This window comes from Copadichromis virginalis, linkage group LG10 (genome assembly GCF_057382275.1).
Source record: "Copadichromis virginalis isolate Kocher_CV1m ecotype Utaka linkage group LG10, C_Virginalis_male_GT1.1, whole genome shotgun sequence".
Classification (NCBI taxonomy): Eukaryota; Metazoa; Chordata; class Actinopteri; order Cichliformes; family Cichlidae; genus Copadichromis; species Copadichromis virginalis.
In genome coordinates, this window is record NC_140627.1 from 3,118,760 (window position 1) to 3,143,843 (window position 25,084).

At 39.2% G+C, this 25,084-nt stretch overlaps 1 protein-coding gene across 1 annotated transcript; it reads left to right on the forward strand.

The window, feature by feature from the left end:
• Positions 1 to 688: 688 nt before the first annotated feature.
• LOC146699660 (immunoglobulin superfamily member 5-like) lies at positions 689 to 18,419 on the forward strand. The gene is made up of 9 exons (XM_085469483.1): positions 689 to 772; positions 3,113 to 3,203; positions 5,065 to 5,373; positions 7,572 to 7,856; positions 14,237 to 14,356; positions 14,496 to 14,520; positions 14,627 to 14,721; positions 14,953 to 14,993; positions 18,020 to 18,419. Exons 2-9 carry the CDS (start codon positions 3,146 to 3,148, stop codon positions 18,113 to 18,115), a joined length of 1,029 nt encoding a protein of 342 aa, XP_085325609.1. The 5' UTR covers positions 689 to 772; positions 3,113 to 3,145; the 3' UTR covers positions 18,116 to 18,419.
• The last annotated feature ends 6,665 nt before the right edge of the window (positions 18,420 to 25,084 follow it).

Sequence of the window (25,084 nt, forward strand, 5' to 3'; positions counted from 1 at the left end):
TGCCTGTCCGTCAGAGGATAGACTTTAAAGTTCTGATGCTGGCCTATAAAGCTCTGAATGGTTTAGGACCAAAATACATCAATGACCTCCTGACCCAGTATGAACCATCCAGATCCCTCAGGTCATCTGGATCCGGTCTTTTATCAGTTCCCAGAGTCAGAACCAGACACGGAGAAGCTGCATTCAGCTTTTATGCTCCTTATATCTGGAACAAACTCCCAGAAAGCCTCAGATCAGCTGAAACACTCAGTTTATTTAAATCCAGGTTGAAGACTCACCTGTTCTCAGCTGCATTTGAATAAAGCACCAAATCCACACTTTAAGCTTAAATTTCAAAACTTACATTTAACTACTGATTTTATCTACTGTTCTGATTTTATCTGTTTTGATTTTATATACTGTTGTTTGTTTGTTTGTTTGTTTGTTAATTAGTTAGTTTATTTGCTTGTTTTATTCAATTTTAAATCATGCTTTTTATTTGTTCTTGTTTCTAATGTCTCTGTAAAGCACTTTGAATCACCTTGTTGTTGAATTGTGCTATACAAATAAACTTGCCTTGCCTTACTTCACATCCACCCCGAGTGGATGTTTGGGACATTATTACTCACTGACAGGTAAGCTGATAAGGGCATGTTTCAGTGACCAGGTTTGAACTTTGCTCCCTGTGAGAGTCGCAGGTGGAGTCAGCCACAGCGCTGCTCACCTGCCGTTTCAGGAAATGAAGCGTTGATCCACGGCACCCGCCACGACCCACGACTGGAAGTATCACACAGTAAGTTGATCTAATTGAAGATGTTTCTATTTCTGGGGATTTTTTTTTAAATATTAATGAAAAGATTCAAAACTGAGATGATTTTTACATTTATATATCAAAACAGCAAAGAGTGGAAAACTTCACAGCAAGTGTAAAACGTATTACAGAACAGCCTGGCTCTGCCGTGAGCAAATAAGTGATAATTAGTAATAATAATTAGCGATATAGCGCTAATAGAACTATTATATTATATTATATTATATTATATTATATTCAGTGTTGGGAACTAACGGAATGCATGAAACCCAAACAAAACACGCAATAAGAGGCTCTAATATAAGCGCTTGATGTTGGCGACCCGAAGCCAGCGCAACGCAGCCAGCAGCGCACGGGCAGGAATCCATTTCTTACAACCGTCACCACTTCACATACAAAAAAGAAAGGGATGGGCGAAATCTGACCGTGCAATGCAAATTCAGTTTGCATTGCAAGCTGCTCTCAGCATCGAAGGACTCCACCAGGTTTTAGTTGTGGTTGCTGCCTGGGTCATGTTGAAAGCAGACAGAAAGAAAACACAATACTGATACAGAAATTGTTTTCTATACGAGATCTCTGCAAAACCTACAGCCTTACCTAATGTCCACCCTACTGTTGCTCATTTATATTAAGATTTAAACATCTAGTTGGTACTGCTTTCAGAGGAGCACATGATTGTTTGCAGCTAGCAGGTTGTTAATGTTATCCATCAAGTCTAACAGCACCTCAGCTAACACCAGCTAACAATGTTAGCTTGGTAATATTAATAAATCACACAGTAATAGTACATTACATAGTTGTAAAAATCATGACAATATATCAAGTAATCCAACGTATTCAGAATACGTTACTCACACTGAGTAACTTAACGGAATATGTTACAAACTACATTTAGTGCCATTCTGTATACTGTAATCTGTAGTGGAATACATTTTAAACGTAACCTTCCCCACTCTGATATTATATTATATTATATTATATTATATTATATTATATTATATTATATTATATTAGAACTATTTAGTCTGACTGCTTTGCTTTTTAAAAATATTTTGTTGAGAATAAAGAGTTACAAAACTTCAATGGATCAACAAACGTTTAAATCAACTAAATGTTTCAAATTTCAGTTTTCTACTTTTCATTGCTTTAAAATTCTCTGTTTCAGATAGTTTTTTGTGTCAGTTTACTTATGTTTTAACAAGATTTAAGTTCTTTTGCTCATTATATCATGGGACTATTTTTAGGATCACAAGTTTCTAATTACAAATTGTGTGGATTGGGAATTGTTGAATGTTGTCAGTTTGTATGCCCCACAGGTCAGATTGAATTGTCAGTTAGAGAGAGAGGAATTGTACAATAAGCTGGATGAAGTGATAAAAACAAAAAATCTTTTGTCTATTGAAGTTTGATTTAAGCAAACCTTAATAGACATGTAGTGGAGGGGAACAGAGGTGTTAGGTAGGTACTGTGTTAAGGAGATAAATGCAGATGGACAGATGGTGGATTTTGGAAAAAGAATGGAAATGACTGTGGGGAACACTTTGAGAAGAGGGATGGGTGATGTATGAGAGGGAAACAAGGTGTACACAGGACGACTACATCACATGCAGTGAGTGCAAACTTAAAGAGATAGGAGGAGGCGAGGTGTGGTGGCAGGCCAGAATGTAGCTGGGCAATATCACATGGTGTTCTACATCTATGATACGTTTGGACATCAAGACAAAGAAGCAAGTGAAGGCAGTATTAAAGGATCTATTAAAGGGTGGAAGTTAAGAAGAGAAGACTGTTGCTCAGAGTTCAGGGAGGAGTTGAGACAAGCTCTGGGTGGCAGTGAAGGGTTACAGGGAAATTAAAGCTTTACTGCTGAGGGAAACTAGCAAGAAGGCATTCAGTGTTTCCTCTGGATAGAGGAAAGCGAACAAAGATAGAGGTGGAAATGTACTAATAGGTCAAAGAATTGTGCTGGAACTGAGCTAATGAATGATAAAATGAAAGAGAGAGGAGGCTGGATGAAGGACAGTTAGTGAATGAGGAAGCAGAGTAAGGAGGAAGTGAGGCCAGCTGTGAAGGGGATGAAGAGTGTGAAAGCACCTGTGGAGGTATGTCCAGGAGAGAGGGCAGTGGACTTTATAACAAGACTGTTTAACATAATCCCAGACAGTGACGACGATGCCTGAGTGCTGTCCTTTGTTATATTTGTAGTTTTGAGTTATTTACTTGAAGTTTAACTTTGTGCTTAAGCATGTCCAACAGTCATTTTAGAAACATTCAGGAACATTTTTCATTTTTGAGTTGCTGAGTTCTTGTTGCTGCTCATTACAGCCGCCTGTCCCCATCTTTGAGATAAGCACTACCATGACTGTCTCCTGGGCCTCTCTCTTCTTCATCTGTTTATTACCCTGCACGATGGGAGGTGAGTATTCATTTCATTTTGTCAATGACTTCCAAGTTTTATTTTTGTTGCATGTCAGTAGCAGACCTGCCCAATAACAACAAGAGGGGGAAACCTCAAAATATGGAGCAGCTTTCTTTGATGTGAAGAACAAAATAATTACGGACAGTGTAATCTCAAGAGAAAATACACAGGAGAACAACATGATCAGAGCTTCCACCTCAGATATCACAGTTAGAGCTGATAGATTTTGAGGCATGTCCACATTTCTCATATAGAAACCGCACCAGGCACATGGTTTCACTCCACACACTGAGAAAGACACTGAACGCTGCGCTGAATTAGGAACTTTGGTTAAAAGCACACTGTAGAGAGAGTAAACCTCATATAATTTTATATCCTTTTACATGCTAAGCTCATAGTGGACCTCAGAGCCACAAATTGTTAGACTCACATTGCGGTTTCAGGATTCTTTTCCAAGACAGCCAATAAATGAACAATAACAATCAGCTTTATTGATCAGTGTAGTCATAAGATCATGGAGTCAGTCTGGGGCTGTGAGATCTGCAGGGAAATACGTGATCCAGCTTTGCCGCTCTTCACAAGAATGAATCGAGTGACCTGACAAGTACAAACATATCCCTGGATGTGCTTTATTTGTTGTTAGATAAAACAAACCTCTGATGTCTGATTCCAGCTTGTGGTACTGTGTAACTATGGTGACTATGTAGCAAATGTTTCTGAAACTTATATTTCCACAGCATGTTTGAACCTCTCGCTATTACAAAGGATCAGTCTTTACCTATGATGCAGTCTTGGGGGAAAAACTGATCAAATCTATAATTTCAGTAACATGTCAACAGCCGTGCTCAGACATTTGTTTAATAATGTGACTAACAAGGAAAATCTTCCTTCTAGGTTTGAACAACAGCGAGAAAATATTTTACAATGTCAGCTTTGATGCTTATCAATTGAAGGATCAGTCCTGTTTTGTGCTGTGTTTAACTTTCAGCCTTGTCAAAAGCCAACACAACAAAACCAATGGCCTTTGTGATATTTACTTACCTTGAGCAAACAGCTCTCAAGCACCATATTGAAAAAAAAGCAGTATGTACCTGTATAGCCTGCAGCATGCATTGCCATTGTCCTGTGACAAGGAAAAGTTCTTCACTGATTGATGTCACTTCCATATTTCACTTGTATTTTTTTTAGCATTTGTGTTTAAAATGTTGTGATTTGCCAACACCACACCTTTATACACCTTTCATAATAGTCTACTGTAGTTAAAACGTCAGTTAATACCAGAGTTACTTTGTATACTTATGCATATTTATGCATTTATCCAAACAGCTATTATGTGCCAGCGTAGAGTTTAAAACCCTGCATATGCAGGAGCTTCAGGCAGTTTCACATCAAACGTTAGAATAAGTTAAAATCCACTGAATCAAAATTCAGTGGAACATTTTTAGGATTTGATATGATTGGAGATATAACTGGTTGCAATCTTTGGAGATGTTGTAATGCAATCATGTCAACACACAGCAGAATCTCAAAAGAATATCTCCAATATTTTATTATTATATTACATGAAGAAGAATGTGTATTTAAAGCAAATTCAAACCTTACCTAAGAATGAATGTGGCCCTTTTAAGTAAATGTTACATACACTTTGAGATCATGATATTAAATAAAAAATTTTCATATAGTAAGGCCAAAAGTATTTTCTAAATCACAGAATTAAGGTATTATCACAGTAAAGAAATATGTTTTATATGATCATCAGTGACAGGAGCTCATTTAGTCAAACAAAATGTGCAGAAACACCTCTATGTTCCACACAAGGTTGCAAATCCTCACATCTATTCTCTTTTAAACCTACCAGTGTCAGACCAGTTTCAGCTGGAGCCGATGACTGCAGCAGTGTTTAAAGGCTCCGATGCCCAGTTCATCGCCAGAGTGACCGGATCGTGGGAATTCATGGCCTGGACAGTTGGACAGTTTCTGGTCCTCACGGTCCGTAGAAACACTACAATACTCCCAGTAGAGCAGTATTCAGCTAGATTCTGCTCCAGTGATAACAGCAGTTGTGTGGAGTTTACCATCCATAATGTCAGCCGCTCACTGATCGGGCCCGTCACCTGTGCGGTTCAAGGGTCATATGGAGAAAAAACAGCACAGCTTTCTGTACAAGGTGGGTTCGTAAACATGTATCAGACGTTTTGAAATCTAAAAGCCTAATTCATGTATCGGTTGACCTCTAACCTCAATGTGCAGTCAGTCAAACCTAGAGGAGGATGTTACCTTCAAGGTCTTTACCTTCTTTTCCTTGTATTTTCACACCATTGTTGTAATGACTGGAGTGTACTCTGGAGGACAGCAGTGAGCACTGATTTTCAGGCTTCTCAACGGCCTCTGGCAGCAGCGTCTAACCATAAAGTAGATCTGATGAGAAAGAGAAACAAAAAGCTTTAAAGCTAAAATGAAAGTTGAAATGACCATTTCTGTGACGCTGACAGAATGTTAGATGGTAACAGGCCAGCCTGTTTTATTTTATTTTAATTTGATAAATCTAGTTGGATAAAATTAGCATCACGCATGCACAGAGTTGCAGTGATCTCATAAATGAACCAGTTAAACAGTTTATTTAGACGCTGGCTGACAATTATGAATAAATTATCTGGGTTATTGTTGTGGAACTTCAGGATTTATAAAAAACGAGCGAGTCTTTTATATTTTCCAGTTTAACAAAGTGTAAACCTAATGAAACCGTGGCAACAGTGACTGAAATAATTCCTTAGGTGTTCCCCCAAAACAAAAAACAAAACCCTGTACAATAAATTTGTTGCAGGCTTAGAAAGATTTAGAAAGGTTGTAAAAGTGTCAGCAGTTCAGTTGTATGTGAGCTCAGCCCTGACATGTGTTCAGCTCAGATGTTGAATCTAGCAGTTTTCCAGATAATCAGCCTGAAGCCAAGCTTTTACACAGACAGCAGTACGGAGTAAAATATGTTGTTAATCTGAGTCCTGGTCTGCCTATTAATGGACATTGATTGTGAAGCACTGATGGAGAGCTGTCTCGTGAAGTTGATTAGAATCTTATTGCTTTTCTGCAAGGGGACATTAACGAGGGACACTCGCAGTGAACATTCTGGTTAAAGAGAGTTTCACAGTGAAACAATACAAGTTCCTGAATGGGAGCACCCCTGTAATGATCGAGCCCTTGTCAAAGACGTGCTGATCTTTACACCTGCCTATTTCTCCCACGTGGTGATCTGGCCATGTGTTACCTGGTAATTTCCAGTGTCCATATTAAAAAGAGTCCCTGGAAATTTTGTTCTGCCCAACTTTGCATTGGTAGTTTAACTCTGGGGATAAAATCAGTGCATAACCTTATGCTGAAGAAAACGATGACCGTACCCCCGGTCGTGCTTCTGAGCTGATTCTAAAAACTATTACTTGGGGTGTAGTCAAAGACTGTAGATGAGAGCTGGGTCACTTTGACACAGAAGCTAATATTTCAGGTTTCGTGGTAAAATTGTAAAAGTGCAAATGGTCCGAACACGTTTTACAGGGAGCAAAGGCTCATTTAGGGGAGAACTAGAGTAGTGCATGGATCGACTACTGCTGATCGCTAACATTGCAACAGTTTCCTCCACCCAGTCCCTTTATGTAACATATTTAAAAAATAAAGAAGTCAACAGGCAAATACTGCATTTCAGCATTTAATAAAGCACACAGAGAATCAAAGCCCCGACATAACACAAAGGAGTGCCAGGAGAGGGTCTTTTATGAGATAGCGACCAGACATCTGGTTAAATGAAGCCTGCTGTTAGAAAACAATAATTTCTTATTAAGATATAAGAAGTTATTATAAAATATTATCCACACATGCGTACAAGGTGTATTTGTCAGCAGTTGTTTATAGCCACAGGTTTGTTTCTGTGGTGTATATTTATTAGAGCAGGATGAAGTATTTATTTCACTCAGCTTAATGATAATTTGAGGAAATAACATAGCTCACTCTCAGAGATATAGTGAGTGAAAATTTAATTAAGCTCGATCAACATTTGGCAGTGGTTTATTGGTTGTTTGACTAATTTACTACATTGGCTTCTATACTAAACATGAATCTCTAAATCTCAGCTGGAGGAAGTTATGAGGAAGTCGATCTCTGCTTACATGACTTTACTGCAGATTTTTGGTCTTTTCGTGTTTTTTAAGGGCAATGTTAAATATAGGGAACAACTTTCATCTATATTTTTCAGTTTATTCTTCAGGTCCAATCATGAAGCTAAGAATTTATTGTGGACAGCACATTGTCGCCACTCTTTGATTATAAGGTCAGAAATGGGTTTTCTTCTGGACCTAAACTCTCCTCTGTCTTTCTCAGAGAACGGTACGATCAGCATCGCAGGACCGAGCATGAAGGTGATGTATGACCAGCAGGTAACGTTCCAGTGTGTAGCAGCTGGTTGGTACCCCAAACCTACAGTCACATGGACTCTAAATGGTAACGCTATGAACAGCACCCTGGACAACTTCACAGATAATGGGGATTTCTTTAACTCCACCAGTGTACTAACCTTCCAGGCAGTCAGAGACACGACAGTCAAATGTTTGGTGAGCATCCCAGCACTGACATCTCCGCAATCAACGTCTCTCTTCTTAGTAGTTGGTAAGAAACTCTTACTTACTTTTTGTGTATAAAGTTGAAAATGTTTAACAAAGAAGTTACAAGCCGTGACTTCTGCTACCTTCAGAAACAAGAGGATCTGTTTTTGAGTCATTTCCTCTATTTGTGTTACTGCCACTACTTTACACTTTCATTTCATTCATTCATTCATTTCATTTATTTATTCATTTTCAGGCACAACAAATACCTATATTGAACATAAAATACACAAAACAAAAAACAAAACTTGCCTGAAAAAGGAGTGGGACGAAGAAAACTTATTAAATCCCACCCCTATACTCACTCATCAACAAAAAAAAACCAATAAACTTCCCGCAGCTACGCCCATCATTGCATACAGACCCATCAACAGCCCCGGGCAGATACAAGCATCTAAGCGGCAGCTCGCAACCAACAATTAGAGCCTTCATAACTGAATACAGAATATATAAATTATAAATTGCATTACCACAGGTAACAGGCAGTAATAACTACAAGTAACAGACACACATACATATACATACATATATATCTACACACACAAGTACATATATGTACATACATACGCACACTTTATTTTTTATTTTTTATTTTGGAATCCATACCAGCAATGGTAAGAGGACAGACATTACAGAGCACACTAAAACCCATCATTGAGTATACTGTGACCAGACCAACTGTTTGTAGAGAAATTTAAATCTATGAATATTTTTGCATTGTTTCAATTGTAAACTCAGACTGTTCCAGATTTTCACACCACATACAGACACACAAAAGCCTTTACGGGTTGTTCGAGTTCTGGGTAATTTGAATTCTCCAAAGCCTCTCACATTATAAACCTTTTCTCGAATTTCAAATCTAGTTTGTAAATTTGCCGGTAAAAGTTTAGTAAAAGCTTTATACAAAATTATGGATGTATTGTAATTAACCAGATCCTGAAATTTAAGTAACTTTGCCTGAAGAAAGAATTTGTGAGTATGTTCTAGATAACCAGCCTTATGAATAATACGCAGTGCTCGTTTCTGTACTGTGACTAATGGATTAGTTGTATTTTTATATGTATTTCCCCACACTTCCACACAATATGTAAGATATGGAAGAACCAGAGTACAGTACAGAGTACGAAGTGCATCTTTATCAAGGAATTGTTTCACTTTGTTCAAAACTGCGAGGCTTCTAGAAATTTTGGTTTTTATGTGTCTGACGTGGGGTTTCCATGAAATTTTGTTATCAATTATAACTCCCAAAAATTTGTTTTCACTCACATTATCAATTGGTACACCTTCAATGATAATTGGTAATTCTATATTATATTTTAAATTACCAAAAAACATTGCTTTAGTTTTATTTATATTTAATGATAATTTATTTATGTCCATCCATTTTTTTATTAATTTTAGCTCCCTGTTTACGGTCATTACAAGATCAGTATAATCATCGCTACTGAAAAATATGTTGGTGTCATCTGCGAACAGTATGAGTTTAAGTACTTGAGAAACATCAAAAATATAATTTATGTATACATTGAAAAGTTTTGGTCCCAACACTGACCCTTGGGGAACACCACATGTAATACCAAGTTTCTCTGAATGGTAATGCCCTATGCTAACATATTGTTCCCGACCTGTTAGGTAACTTTTTAACCAGTTACCAGCTTTCCCTCGAATACCATATCTTTCCAATTTATCCAGTAAAATTGAGTGATTGATTGTGTCGAAGGCCTTTTTGAGGTCAACAAAAATACCAACTGCATATTTATTTTTATCCAGTGTATCAGTAATTTCTTCTACTGCCTCAATTATCGCCATTGAAGTGGTTCTTTGCGTTCTGAAACCATACTGACCAACATTTATTATTTGATGTTTTTCAAGGAATTTTTCTAATCTTGAATTAAAAAGTTTTTCTAGAATTTTTGAGAATTGAGGCAGTAGAGAAATAGGCCTATAATTGGTAAAACTGTGTTTGTCATTACTTTTATATAGTGGTATTACTTTCGCAATTTTCATTTTTTTTGGAAAACAACCGGACTGAAATGATAAATTACAGATATATGTTAAGGGACTAGCAATATTCAGAATAACCTGTTTAACTACAGACATATTTATGTCATGATAATCCATTGAAGACTTACTTTTACATTTTAATGTGATATTTATTACTTCTTGCTCATTTGTAGCTGAGAGGAACAGTGAAAAGGGATTTGATTTTATATTACTGATATTTTCATTTTTATGACACGGGATGTCCGCTGCTAGTTCAGGGCCAACATTTATGAAGAATTTATTGAACCCATCGACAATATTACTCATGTTGTGATTTTCACCATTTGCATCAGTAAAATATTCAGGATATGATGTTCCAGAAGATCCTTGTTTAATTAAGTTGTTTAACACATCCCAAGTTCCTTTTATATTGTTTTTATTTTCATATAATCTTCTTCTATAATAAAGTTGTTTGCTCGTTCTTATAATATCAGTCAATTTATTTCTATATGCTTTATATCTTTGTTCCACTTCTTTTGTTTTTACTTTGATAAACTGTTTATACAGATTGTTTTTCTTTTTGCAAGCATTAATAATTCCTTTTGTGAGCCAAGGACTTTTTATCTTTTTTTTCTTTGTCATGTGTTCTTTTACAGGACAATGTTTATTGTACCACATAGTAAAAATATCTAGGAAATTATCATAAGCCTTGTCCACATCTGACTCTTCATACACCGAACTCCAATCTTGTTGTGCTAAATCGAAATTGAAGGCATGAATTGCTTCTTCATTTATTGTTCGCTTTGCTATCATGATCTTGGTATCTATTTTTTTTAAATCACAGTCACACAAAGTAAAAACTGGTAAGTGGTCAGTTGTATCACAGACAAGCAGACCACTATTAATTTGGAAATCCATGACATTAGTAAAAATGTTGTCAATAATAGTGGCGCTATGTGATGTTATTCTGCTTGGCTTTGTTATTGTTGGATATAGTGATAAGCTGTACATTGTGTCAGTAAAGTCATCAATGGCTTTTAACCTTGTTGGATTTAGCAAATCAATGTTAAAATCACCACAGATAAATAGTAATTTTTGGTTCACCGAAGCAAACGTTTTTTCTATCCATTCATTAAAAGTGTCAATACTTGAACTGGGTGTCCGATATATACAACTTATTATAACATTTCTCTTTTTTTCATTCATAATCTCAATAGTCAAACATTCCAAAATTCCATCAATAGCCATAGACATAGTTGTTACAACATTATATTTTATAGAGTTATGAACATATATAGCAACCCCGCCGCCCGCCTTATTTAATCTATACATGTATTTTAAATCATATCCATTCAAACAAAAATCTATTCCTTTATCGACATTGAACCAAGTTTCAGTGATGGCTATAACACTAAAGGGGCGAGAAAATTGTTGCAAATAGTCCTTAATGAAATCAAAATTAGAGTACATACTTCTGCTGTTAAAGTGAATTAATGAGAGCTTCCCGTCTAGGTTAATTTCTTTTTCATATTGTTCCTGAGTGAAATAATTACAATTTTTAACAAAAGAAGAGAGAAAGTTACTTTCAGAATCTATTTCTGGATCTATTATATTATGCTCCTTATATTCACAATCTAGATCAATTACTTTCTGTTGAAGAACTAATTTCAACGTGTCCATGTCATTTCCTGGTGTAATTGATACATTGGTGTCAGTTATACTTGTCCAGATCCTCCATGTTCCTCACTATCAGTACTTTTGCCTCTTCTGGTGTCCCGTTTAGCTTAATGAAAATCTTACAGTTTGTTACCCATGTATGTTGTATTTTACTTTAATTCCAACTACCTTTGCAATGCTGCCAGTCTGACCACAGAGTGCAGACAAGCAGAAAACTCTCATTTTATGTGCAAAGCGATCCCTGTGTAAAACAAAGATGTTAGTATTTTTCATTAAACCTTTGGTATGCTGCACTATTTTTTGCTAAACCTAAAACAAAATGTTGCCCTTTTTAAATCTAAAAGCTGTTTTAAATCACACTTTTAGAAAAGAGTTAGATGTACGTGCCCTCGTGGTGAACTTCAGACGATTTTGGTTCAGGAGATTAAAAGCAAGAGAGCAATAAACTGTCACCTTCCAAAACACACTGTACAACATACTTGCATGACTGAAACTTTTCTAATTAAAACCAAATCTAAAATAAAGGTCTAACCAGGTAATGTAAATATGATGTAATAGAATTTTATCATAGGTCAAGTCTGGACAGTCATGGACACAATGTGAGGCAGTGGTATAGCTGGAAACTGTCCATGTATTAGGGTACTCACAAAAAGTAATGTATTACATTACTTACTGTTTTCTTCAAAAGTAATGCAGTATGTTACTTTATTACTCGCTGGAGAAAGTAATTTGTTACACTACTTGTTACATTACTTTGTCATTACTTAATAAAATTACTTGAATTATACTGTCTTGTTGTCTGCACACCAATACACATGTGTAACCTAATGAAAACAATCTTTCTTTCAGTTCTTACGTATGAACACAAAACAATAAAACAAAGATGAAAACCAGCCTAAGAGACTTCAAAGTGATCGCCACAGTCATCCTGCTTTAGAAATACGAACAGGCAGCTAGCTTAGTGTTAGCGAGCTTTATGTGCAGATGAGACAAAAGTTCAAAGCGCCAAAGTTCTGTTAGCAGGATAATACATGTGTTTCTCTCCCGGATGCAGTTTGGTTTACCACGATGCTCGTGTCCTGTTAAGCAAGCAAAAAGCTTGCGTCAAAGCTCTAACCATTTTCCTTCTCCTGAAATCCACTGACTGCTGCAAGAGTGCGCAGGAAGAAAAATGTTATTGTTGGATTCTTTTTCCTTTCTATCCACCCGGCATGCAGATAACTAATGAATGTTAGTAACATGTCACATTACTATGTTACTGAAAAATATAAAGTGATTACAGGCATGTATTACTTTGTAACATATTACACCCTACACCGATATATTATAATCATATAAGGAGATAATTATATTTTCACGTTTTTTTCCATGTGAAGGCAAATCTCACATGGGATTATAAGACATATACTCTCTCCAATTAATGCGAGAGATTTTTTTTCCACTTTGCTTATTTATGCCTGATAGATTCTCTAAAAGTGCATAAACTTCTCCGGACATGAAGGTCCTAACAATGATTTCAGTGTTAGAAGTAATCGGCAGGGTCTTCCTTTAATGAATGACCCTGACAAAGCACGACAGCATGAATGATGATATATTACTGTTTGCCTTAGCCAGTATAACAGAATCCTTCTACTGTATGCTCAGATCTTATGAATAAGTGAAAATCCACAGATAGACATAAATATATAATTTATCAGATCTGATAAAAAATAAAATAAAATAAATAGACAAAAACCAAATAAAAGAAATATTCAACTTATAACGTAGAGTAATTACCCTAACACCAATAGCCCTGAATGTTTGGAGCCAGCCAAGAGGACACAGATATCACATGGATTCTATGCTGTAATATGCAAAGAGGGAGAAGTGACATTTCTACCAGGAAGTAAAGCGTCCTGCTTCAAATAAATAGAGTAGAATAACAGCTACGGACTGTTCTGAATGCCCAATCTTAGGTTTTTTGAATCTTGTCTCTGTATGATGTCAGTAAGAAGAGATATACCTAATATGGTCATGTCCACTGTCATTATGCAGTGCCACAGGACTAATTCTTGAGTTGGTATTATACTCATCTAGTTCCCACACCTTTTAGGTTTTTTGTTAGATGCCTCAGAAAAAGTATCCAGTTAACGCAAGCTTTAGACATTCACATTCTGTTCTGCAGAATTAAATATGTAATTTAACACGCCACGCTTTTGCCTCTCCCAGAGAAGAGGAAAAGACCACAAAGGTTGTCATCAGTTCTCATTTGTCAAGAGAACCACAGTCGTGCTGTGGCCAGGATGTCAGTCTCTGTTCAAATATTTTTGTTTTGTGAGCGATAACCAATCAGATGAAGCAGTTTAATGTGTAAAGCATAAAAGAAGTGTGTGTGTATGTGTGTGTGTGTGTCTGTGTATAGGTGTGTGCTTGCTCATGGGGGGTCATATGATTGTTGGGGTTTTCTCTGTATGTGTTATTGTAGGGTCTACCTTACATACAAAGCACCTTGAGGCGACTGTTGTTGTGATTTGGTGCTGTATAAATACAACTGAATTGAATTGAATTGAACCTAGGCACAGTATGAGATACATAGGGATTAGTTTGGACACTGAGTTTTAAATAAGCAGAAATGTATTCCTTTCCCTCCGTTTTAGGTGCTTTTATTGAACAGTTTAGTGTGATAACAACAGCTTTAAATCTTTGAATCACTTTCTCTTACTTCTGATCTTTCTTCTGCAAAAGCTCCCAAGCCGCCTAATTGGACTGTGTTGATAGCTGTGGTTGTGTCCTTTGGAAGTCTTGCTCTGCTGGTTTTGCTCATCATTGGAATTTGGTTCTGCTACAAACGCAGGAAAGAAAAACGTAAGGGTCTCATTATGTCATTAACTACGTAGATTCTGTGTCCCCACAATCACAAATGTTATACTAACAGATGATGAGCACAAATACAGAAGTCACTGTTTCATTTGTTAACTACAAGTATTTGTGAATCTGTTTTTAGAAACAAACTATCAGGATGAAATGAGGTAAAAGCCGATTTTAAATTATTCTGCCATTTAATTTATTTATTAGCTAATAAACCTTTTTCAGCATACAGTAAAACTGACTGATGTTCATATTTGTGTGCTGTAGGAGAGTGAGGACACAGAGCCAGTTAAGTGGTGTGCATGGACCCAGAAACAAAGAGGGACAAGTGAACACAGCATATGTGCCGGAGGGTCAGACAAGTAAGACTGAACACAAACACACAAGCCTTTAAGAAGTTACTCGTGTACTGTACCAGTATCTAACAGATAAAAGGGTACTTGTTCTTGTACTTTGCTCTTTGGTGGAAATCTCTGAACAATCTTAGAGGTAATCCAATTATCCAAAACCATCTGATACACTTTGAATCTTTACATTTTTTTGCATAGTTGCTGATCCATCCTTCTTTTCCTGTTTTGCTTCTCTCTTCGCAGGTGTTCCTACCAGTGAAATCACTGACAATGGCTTATTCCAGGTAAATAGCTCCAGTAATTTAGATCCTGGTCTGGGTTTTATGCAGCAGTAAACATGCTAGCATATCAGCCTGTCCAAGCTGACATTGGGATGGGTTAATAGGCCGTCAGGCAGACAGCTCACCAATCAATCACAGGACTGTTATTGGACAATAGAAAGCAGTTTTGTTGGGTTTGTGACTTTCTTACAACTCCTTTTCTTACAGCTGCACTGTACTGGTGACTTTGGTGGAAGCGAAGAGCAAAGATGTGTTACAGTTCTCGTCTATGTCTTCCGTGCTAGCAGCCCAGTAAAGCTGTAGCATATTAGCAAACTACTATTTGGCTACGTTCACACTGCAGGTCTTGATGCTCAATTCCGATTTTTTGATCAAATCCGATTTTTTTGTCTGCTCGTTCACACTACAAATAAAATGCGACAGCAAACGTGCTCTAGTGTGAACGCTCGATGCGGCCGCATGCGCAAAAGAAGACGTCACACACAACGCGCTCTGTTTAGACCCAGAACAAACAGTATTGTTTGACTGATGGCCTTAATATAAAGACTTCGAACTTTACGTTTCCCGATTTTTGCTTTAAGTTATTTTGTTATTTACATAATAATGTAAATAACCTAATAATGATCCTTATTGCTGTTTTAGAGGAGCTGTGCTTCAAAGGATAGCTGCAGATTTCTGTCAGAATCTGCAGATTATACAGTACAAATAAAATGTTCACGTTTCTCCAACGTTGTCTTCCCAACAGTTTCACTGACATCTACACTGGATGGCCAGGAAGAGCTCGTTCGCGATGTCTTCTCGGGCGCTTCCCCGGAGCTGATAATTGGCGTCTGTCGTGTCAGTGACGTAAAAGACGGATTTAATGCGACCTGACCGTTCAAACAGCAGTCGCTTTCTAAAACATCGGATATGTATCGGATTCAGTACCACACATGAAAGTGACCCAGATCGGATTTGAAAATATCGGATTTGTGCCGTTCACACTGTCACACCATGATCGGATATGGGTCGCATATGTCACGGCTGGCGGAGGGAGCCGTGTGGTGTGGAGGAAAAGGAGGACCCAAGATGCAGCAAACTGATGATACGAGTGATGTTTTATTTACAAAGGTGGCGGTGACAAAAACAGGCAACGAGGTATGAGTACTTTACAAACGGAAACCTAAACTGTGAGAAACTAAATAGCAAACCTGAGACCGTACAAAGGGGGTGCGGGGCAGAGGGACGCAGAGACAGGACACCATGGAACGCAGATGAATGCAGAGATACGCAGAAATACACGGATGAGTGCAGACGAGCCGACGAGGAGCACAGGCAGACACCAACTATAAATACACACACCAGGTAATGAGGAAATGGCACACAGGAGGGGACACAGCTGGAACTTAATGGGCATAACGAGACACAGACCTACAAAGTAAAACAGGAAATCTAGAACCCGAACCGGACACAAGGGGGGAGGACACAGAATAACTAGAACAGAGGGAAATAGTCACAAAACACAAAACGCTGGGTCAACGACCCAGGACCATGACAGCATAGGGTCAAAAAAATCGGATTTGATGCGCTTTCGCCTGCAGTGTGAACGTAGCCTTTGTTTAAGGGTAAATATAAAGTAGGACACGGGCTAATTTGCAGGTTTTTTTGTGGGGGAAAAATACTTGAATTACCTTGAAAATGTTCATTTTGATCACATGATGACTCAAGGTCATGTGTCACTGCTATGCTAATCCATTCAGTAGATGTTGAGATATTTCACTGATATTATAGAGAACAGCAGTTTATCTGTAAATGCTTCAGGACATTTTAATGAGAAACAAAAAATGTTGATCTCTTTGTTAACTGACTCAGAGTTACTGCAGTTACCTTAGGTAGAGCCACAATACTAGCTAAACAGCAATCATTGCTTCACAGTTCACTGTCAGCACCACATAGTGAAGTCTATTTTCTGTCTGGATCTTCAGCCTAAAATATGAACTCTCATCACGTCATGATTTTAGATGCTTGTTTGAATAAACCTGATTGCCTTTTAAGTTTGTCATCGTGAATTCTCGAGTTATGGTTGTGCTTCGACCGAACCGTTTTATCCTTGAGTCCAACTAAATATTTGACCTACTTTTTTAGATGTTCCCTCTGGACTTTCAAAAGATATCATGCGATAAAATGTATAATGCCTCCCTTAAATAGAGCTTTTCCAGTCAAGCAGCAGCAGTTTGTATGCTTAAGTGGTTCAAGTCTGTCTTCATAATGTCATCATACTCCAGTGAACGCTTGGGGTTCAGTGTCTTGCTCGAGGATACTTTGACATTTTGCTATTCAGACTGAAGCAGCCAGGAATCAAACCATCAGCTGACCTGCTCTACTTCCTGTGGCAAAGCCAACCTGTAGAGAAGCATCGTTTTTTTCACAGTTCAATCTTTGTTTCATGCTGTAATGTCATCTCATGGATCACACAATAGAACACCAGTTTTTCTAGTATTGAATCCATCTGATCTTTGGAACCATATTCTTTACATAAACCACAGTGAGTAACACTGGGCAGAACACTTGACACAGGTGGCGTACATTACAGTCCAAATTTTGCTTAGTCATGCTGTGTGCCTTTGGAAATGCTGAGACAGTTTTGATTAATTCAGATCATTTTGCTCTGGTAAATGAGCAAACATGATAATGTATTCATGTGGCTTCACTTCTGCATTCAACCACGTGAAAATATATTCTCCATAATTATGAACATGTTAATTTTTCCATGTACTTTAGCAGGCAGGGCACAAATGGATGAGTCACTGTTTTACCATGCAACTAATTTAAGTTTTGAATGACGCACCCAATAAACAAAGATGTTATTCAAGACCACAGTTACATTGCAGTATTTCCAAGCTGATTACGTGTTCAGAGGAGGAATATGATTAATGTGTTGTATAGATTTTAAAGTAACACACAGGAATATAGGTTGATGAAAATGTTGAAAGAAAATTTTGGATTTATTATTATTTATAATGTTAAATTTTGCTGTTTTTGATTTTTAGGTATCTACTGTGGCAAACAGTGCACAAGCAGGTGGTGCCTTCTACAATTTTGAGGATCCAGGCTTCATAAAACACAGACACGCCACGATTGTGTGAGGACAAACAGAGGACACGTTTCTGAATGCTTGCGAGCCTGGGAACAAACCTGCACAGCATCTAAACGGTGCTCGGCTTTGTCTGGATAAAAGGTGATGTGAATGACTGGATCTGCTCAAACCAAAGACTGATGTAGTGTGAAGGCTGTAGCCTCAGGTGGCCATGCAGATTTTAAATCCTCCATAATTTATTGTAGAGAAGAAATCATATAACCCTGCGATATATATACGAATTGTGTACATTTTTATTGTAACATTATGTGAATTTAAATATTCAAAAGTGATGAAAGTGATTAAACTTCTAAATCCCCTAATTTGCATCTCCTTACTTGTAAAGCAATTGTTCTCTGAAGAGTTGTCTATTTTAAAAAACATTATTAAAACCTGTTTTAAATGGTTACTTTGAGAATGACATGGCAGTTTCACATGTATAAGTTATTAGCCAGCTGCTGTGCACGGGCAGTTTGCGGTGGTTGTAGCTCATGAGGTGGAGCAAGTCATCTACTAACTGGAGGTTTGGCAGTTCAATTCCTTGTTGTTCCAGTCTCCATACCAAAGTATCCTTTGCTCAGATATTGCATGAGTACACGATTTCTTTGAGTTATAGCAATTTTATTTGTCATGGTGCAAAATAGAAATTCGTCATTTTGCCAGGGTCACACCCTCTGACAAAAACTCAGTTTTCAATGTAGCCCAAGACCAACTTCTTAAGGCTTTTCCTGGACAAATTTAGTTAAGGTTGCTCGGGTCACCCACCTCTACTCTGTATCCCAAAGTGTTAAACATGACATTTCCTGTTTCCACTAGGTGGCGCTGTCACCAATGTCAAATATGGCAGTTGAAATGTTTTCAGGGGCGGAGCCTTATCACATGTGGGAAGTTTGGGCTAGATTGGACCATGTTTGAATGAGAGCAAATACAAATTTATTTATTTATTTATTTATTTATTTATTTATTTATTTATTTCTGCCTGTCCCGTTTGGCTCTTTTGCCATCAGAATTATTGTCTAAAGGCAAAGAAAGATGCCCAACGGATTTACTTTACCAAATTGACCATCCCAGCCTTGCCATAATGGTCCATTTGATTCACCTTTTATTGTTTATTTTATTTTCACTTACTGAATACGGGACAGACTTGACTGGGGGAAAGAAGGGGAGAAAGAAAGAGGGAAAGAGAAACAGCTGAGAAGAGGGACGGGGGAGAAGGGCAAAAGACATAAACCAACAGAATGAGCAGAAAAAAAATGCATATATCAATCACCTGGGTCACCTGCTGAGAAAGAAAAAAGAAAACAAGCAGAAGAAAACAAGAGTAATAGAATAAACAACATCACAATGATATATGGGAATATGACAGTAAATACTAAATATTAAACATTATTGTGCAGCACATAAGATCAACAGAACACAGTGTGCTTTGAGGTAGGAGCCAAAAAGGGTGTAGTTTGTGTGTGTACACCTGTGAGCATGGACGCGCTTGTTTTTTTAAAAGGTTCCTTCATGTAATAATCTGCTAGAGGGTGTGGGGGGGGGGCACTGCCCCATCCTCCAGGGCATGAAGCGGGTATGGAGGAGATCAAAACTCCAGACATCCAGAGGCCCCCAGAACACAAGAGACCAAGGAAGACCAACAGAGGGGCAGCCGCGCCACTGTCCCAGAAAGAGCTGAGGAGAGTCCCAGATGAGGGCTCACTCAGCAGCCGCGGAGCAGAAACCAGGGGGAGTTGCAGTGACGCGCCCGTGAGCTCCGCCGGCAGCCAGCCGTGCCTGAGTGACCGAGCCCCAGGCCAAGAGGCCGGGGGCACCTCACCTCCGAAGTGGCCCGAGCGAGCCCCAGGATCCAGGCCCCGATAAGCGGCCGCCAAGGAGTGAGCCGGTGTGTACCTGGACGCCCATCCCCGGACACAAAGAACCACCAACGCACCGATGTCTGAGGGAGTCCGCCACTGGCAGGGGAAGTGGTAGTGGGGGGGAGATAGGCCTCCAAACCTTGGAGGGCCTGAGATGTCCCCAGAGAGGTGGTGCCTGACACCCAACCTGACATATAGACACAGACATACAGGCACACACAGACACAAACATCCATTCCCACCCTCATGCTCTCATATACACTTACTCCACACTCAACCAACGTGGAGACAGACATAAAGAGACGCTGTACACACGATCACACTCCCCAAGCGTACTCTACGAACCGGGTCTAGGTACCCTTGCCCCTGGAGGGGGGAACTGCACCCAGACCCAGGTGGTGTTACCCTTTTCCCTGCGGTGGGGAGAGGCAGACCGCCCCGACTCCGCAGCAACAGGGAGGTCCCACACTCCAGACCGCAGTCGGACGGCCAATTCCTCCTCCTAGCCCTCCAGCAGGTCGCAGAGAATGGGGGTGAGAGAAGACTCCAAACCTCCCTCCACCCGCTCATTGTAATGTTGATGCATGTGTGTTCTAAGGTGCATTTAAAACCCAGGAGGGCATGGAGCTACCTGCCAGAGAGCAGCAGGTAAGCGCATGGTCCCTCCTGCTAGCCCTCAATGTCTACGTGTATTTAAAATTGAGAGGTGGGCAACGACGCCAGGGGTGAGGTGTACACCCTGATGGTACTTTGGACTCCGTGTATCGTGCCCACCCCCAAGATCCTATATGTATGTGTAATGAGAGTGTGAGTAATGTGAATGTCTAAGTTGTGGGATAAAATTGAGGCAGAGGCAGCCAGAAGGGGACGGGGGGGGAGCCTCCTCTGCACCCTGGTGACATACCCCTACTCCAAGGCCCTGCATGTGTGGGTGGTTGTGGTGGAGCGGGAAGAGGGAGGCAGCTGGAGATGGGGAGGGAAGGAAGGGAGGGGCAAGTGACCCCTACTGGGGTCAGCGGGGGAGCTGACCCCTTAATTTAAAATGATTGCCGTGGCGCCACAGACTCACCCTATGACAAAAACTCAAAAGCTCCACAATTTAATGTGGCCCAAGTCTGTAGTTGAGACTGACCAAATATGATGTTGATTTGTCCCTATGAGGAGTTCGCAAAAGTACAACACCTGGAAATCAGCTGGAAAATATCACCTTCAATTGAACAACGGAAGCTAAATGTCCCTCCATCCATTCCCTTCCACTTATCCTTGTTAGGGTCACAGGGGGGCTGGAGACTATACACCCTGGACAGGTCGCCAGTCTGCCGCAGGGCTAACACACAGAGACAGACAACCATTCACACCTATGGGCAATTTGAAAGAGGTACCATAGGATGTTCATTGCCTGGGCCCTTCTGGCCTTAAGAATTAAAGGCATAGTACAATTAAACAAACCAAATGAGGGGTCCAATCATTGTAGTTTCATTCATAGTAGTTTCATTGGTTTCAATCATTGTAGAAACCAAACTGCCTGGCGACGGTATGATGTGTACGGCTGCATTTTTCCAGCAAGGCACCCAGGCTCTAAGTGGTGTCCAGATTGGAGCTTTGTATACTGGAGTGTGGGGCCACATGGGTATACCTACAAAAAAGTGCCTCACACTTATATCTAGACTCTAATTTTTGAGATTTATATTTCCATAGCCAAGTGAAACCCTACTGAGCCACAACAAAACGTTTAAATTAAATAATAAATATTTCAAATATTTTGGACCATTTAAACCATTAAAATCAGATTTAAATGAGCAGATTTCAATTACAAGTTCAGACATTTTTGCTGTTTAAGCGGTCAAAAGCCAAAACGAACCGTAATTCCTGCTATGGCACAGAAATGCTGTTCTCACACTTTAATGTACGCCAGTAATTCCAGATTCAGCACGTTTTTATCGACTGCTGGATCAGCTGGACTCAGATGACCTTTACTTGGCCAAGAAACAATTTTTGGAATTTGTTGGTGAAACCGACCAGAATGCAGCAAACTCGTCCAGCTGAGCTTTACGATCAAATACAAGCCACTGATTGGCAACGCTCCCCACTGGATCAATTAGGTGATAACGTGACATCGCTCTCATTATCACTCCTATGTAATTAGAGATTAAACTTAATTTGTGAGTAGATTTAATGCAATCTTCATTCAAATAGCCACTGAAGGTTCTGAGATGAACTTTGGGACTACTTAGTGAGAAAGTTTGACTTTGTGTTTTTATGAGACAAAGTGGAGTTAGCTGAGACATCACAGCTAAATGTTTCATCTCATCTGCTTAAACCAGCAGTAACTGATTTTAGAGATAAAGGCTGAAAACACCATATCAGCTGAGAGACAACAGCTGAATCATTTCTACAGTCACAGAGAAGCAGTTTAGCCTCTGTGTAGCCTGAGAGGAATAACCAGCAGCTTTATGGCTCTGCATCTCTGTGTGTGGACAACTGATGGGAGTGACTCACATTAGACAGCCGATGTGCTGAGGAGGCTTGTCAGAGTGTCTTGATGAAGAGTGAGGTTCCACAGCGCTGCTGTAAGAGCCCTTCAAGTCTGAGAAAACTGACACTAAATCCGATTACCTGCACTGTTTACGTCTCCATATTTGAAATCACATTAGTGTCTGTAATGTTCTCTTCCATTTAGTGTCTTTGAAATTGCGATTAATGGCTTAAATATGAAAGAAGATCCTCTTCATACTCCTTGATTTTACTCTTGTTAGTTGTTCACATTTTCTGTGAGTAGAAGACTAGTAGCTTATTTCAGCCTTCATATATGATTATTACGATTTACAGCATTGTAATTGGATGTGAAGAGCAGAAACAGTGGCTTCTTGGTTCCTCCTAAAAATAGATAATTACTTAAACAGCAGGCTGGCAGTGGATGTAAGTGGTAATGAACAGAACCAATAAAATTAATGAATAAAGCTATGGTAATGACTATTGATAAGCCATATATAGTGCTGCTTGTTGAGTCATCCTGGCTTTCAGGGCACTTCTGGGCAGTTTCACGCTTGCATTAGGAATGTCCAACAAATTAATCTCACAAAGCAGACTTCAATCATCAAATTTCCTGTGCAGAGTTGGAAGCGCACACATGCATCCTGCTTGCAAAAACCACTGGCTGGCAGAACATGTCGATAGTGTCATAGTGTCGATTAAACTATGGAATATTTGGATCCTACTAATCATTTTCTACTAGGAAAAGCAGCAATCAAAAAATTACCTGGCCCGATGAGTAACCCCTTTATTTCTCCTTTTGTTTATATTTTAACAAAGTCCAAGAAAATGCCCTTCGCATTACAGGCATACTGTACAGTACACAAATGTTGGAGGACTAGACCTTTTCTTTGTCGTTATTCATGAAAGTGTTGGGACAGTGATTCAGAGAACTGTGTAAGTCAGTCAGTTTGTATTATTGCTGCCACAACCATCCATGTTGCTAACGGCTGTTTTTGTAATAACACTGTTGAACTATTGTTCCTTTAAAGGTCCATCCTTCCTCTGCCGCTTATCCTTTTCAGGGTCGTGGGGGGCTGGAGCCTATCCCAGGTCACCAGTCTGTCACAGGTCTAACACATAGACACAGACAACAATTCACTTCTATGGGCAATTTAGAGTTTCCAGTTAACCTATCCTCACTAACTGCATGTCTTTGGACTGTGGGAAGAAGTCTGAGTACCCAGAGACGACCTACGCCAGGGGTGGGCAACTCCAGGCCTCAAGGGCTGGTGTCCTGCAGGTTTTAGATGTATGCTTGATCCAACACATCTGATTTAAATGGCTAAATGACCTCCTCAACATGTCTTGAAGTTCTCCAGAGGCCTGGTGATGAACTAATCATTTGATTCAGGTGTGTTGACACGGGATGAGATCTAAAACCTGCAGGACAGCGGCCCTCGAGGCCTGGAGTTACCCACCCCTGACCTACACAAACACGGGGAGAACATGCAAACTCCACACAGAAAGACCCCGGCCTGATAGTGGAATTGAGCTCAGGATGTTCTTGCTGTGAGGCAACAGTGCTAACTATCATGCCACAATAATTCCACAAACTAAGAAATGTAAAAAAGTAAGAATGACAGATGAATAAAGTGAAGTCTTTAGTTTATTAAATGCTTTGTTCTGTCCAGAATAACCAAACTTTAATGTGTTGTTTCTCTTAATTTACAGCCCCAATTAAAAAAAAAAGCTGTTTAAAATTTGAATAAGATTTTCAAATCCCATGTTTTGTTCCCAGTAAAACAAAAAACATATGACATGTTCGATATGAGACCTTTTACTATTTCATGAAAAAATAAAAGCTTGATGGCAGCAAAACATCTCAAAAATGTAGGAAGGCAACGAAGGAAAAATAAATGGTACTAAAAACAAACAGCTGGAGGAACATTTTGCAACTAATAGTAACATAACTGGGTTTGAAAAGAACATCTAAGAGAGGGAGAACTTCTCACAGGTAAAGAAGGACAGATGTTGAGTAATCTGCAGCAAACTACTTCTTCAAACTGTGGAAAAACTAAAATTGTGAAGACTTTGAATATTTCATCGTCTGATTGTCTGCATACTATCATTAAAACATTCTGAAATCTCATTTTCATTGCATGGGGTCAGAAACGCTCACAGAAACCACTGTCTGTGCGTTTACCTCCTAATATCACCGCATAGTGTATTCAGCTGCTGTATGACTGAAAACAACTATCTGATTTAGTGATGGGATTTATTGCCTTAAGCTGTAAGGGAGGCAAGGAATTTTCCTCACACAGTATGATGGAGCGATCAAAAACAACACAAAGTTCCAGTTTTTTGAAAGCTCTTTCTTCAGAAGACCAGTCTTAAAAATAGCTGATCTCGAGGTAGCAGCTTCTTTGCTAAAAATGCCTCAGCAGCATTACAAGAGCCAGAATGAAGCTGGTGACTGTCAGACTGGGGGAGAGGGCTTACTTGTGCTGCATCTGGTAATAGATAACCCTGCAACTTAGCGTGCAAAGGGAGAATGCGTGAGTGCCCACTTTGTCAGATTGTCAATATGTCTTCAGGATACGGAGACAGAGTGGGTCTAGAGTTCAGAAAGAGTTTGCTGACGCGAT

What these genes read in the sequence shown, in the direction of transcription:
- LOC146699660 (XM_085469483.1), top strand. Translation starts at nt 3,146, where the DNA reads ATGACTGTCTCCTGGGCCTCTCTCTTCTTCATCTGTTTATTACCCTGC. An exon ending in GTCTCTCTTCTTAGTAGTTG is followed by an intron (nt 7,857 to 14,236) that starts GTAAGAAACTCT and finishes CTTCTGCAAAAG; the next exon opens with CTCCCAAGCCGCCTAATTGG. An exon ending in AACTATCAGGATGAAATGAG is followed by an intron (nt 14,521 to 14,626) that starts GTAAAAGCCGAT and finishes TGTGTGCTGTAG; the next exon opens with GAGAGTGAGGACACAGAGCC.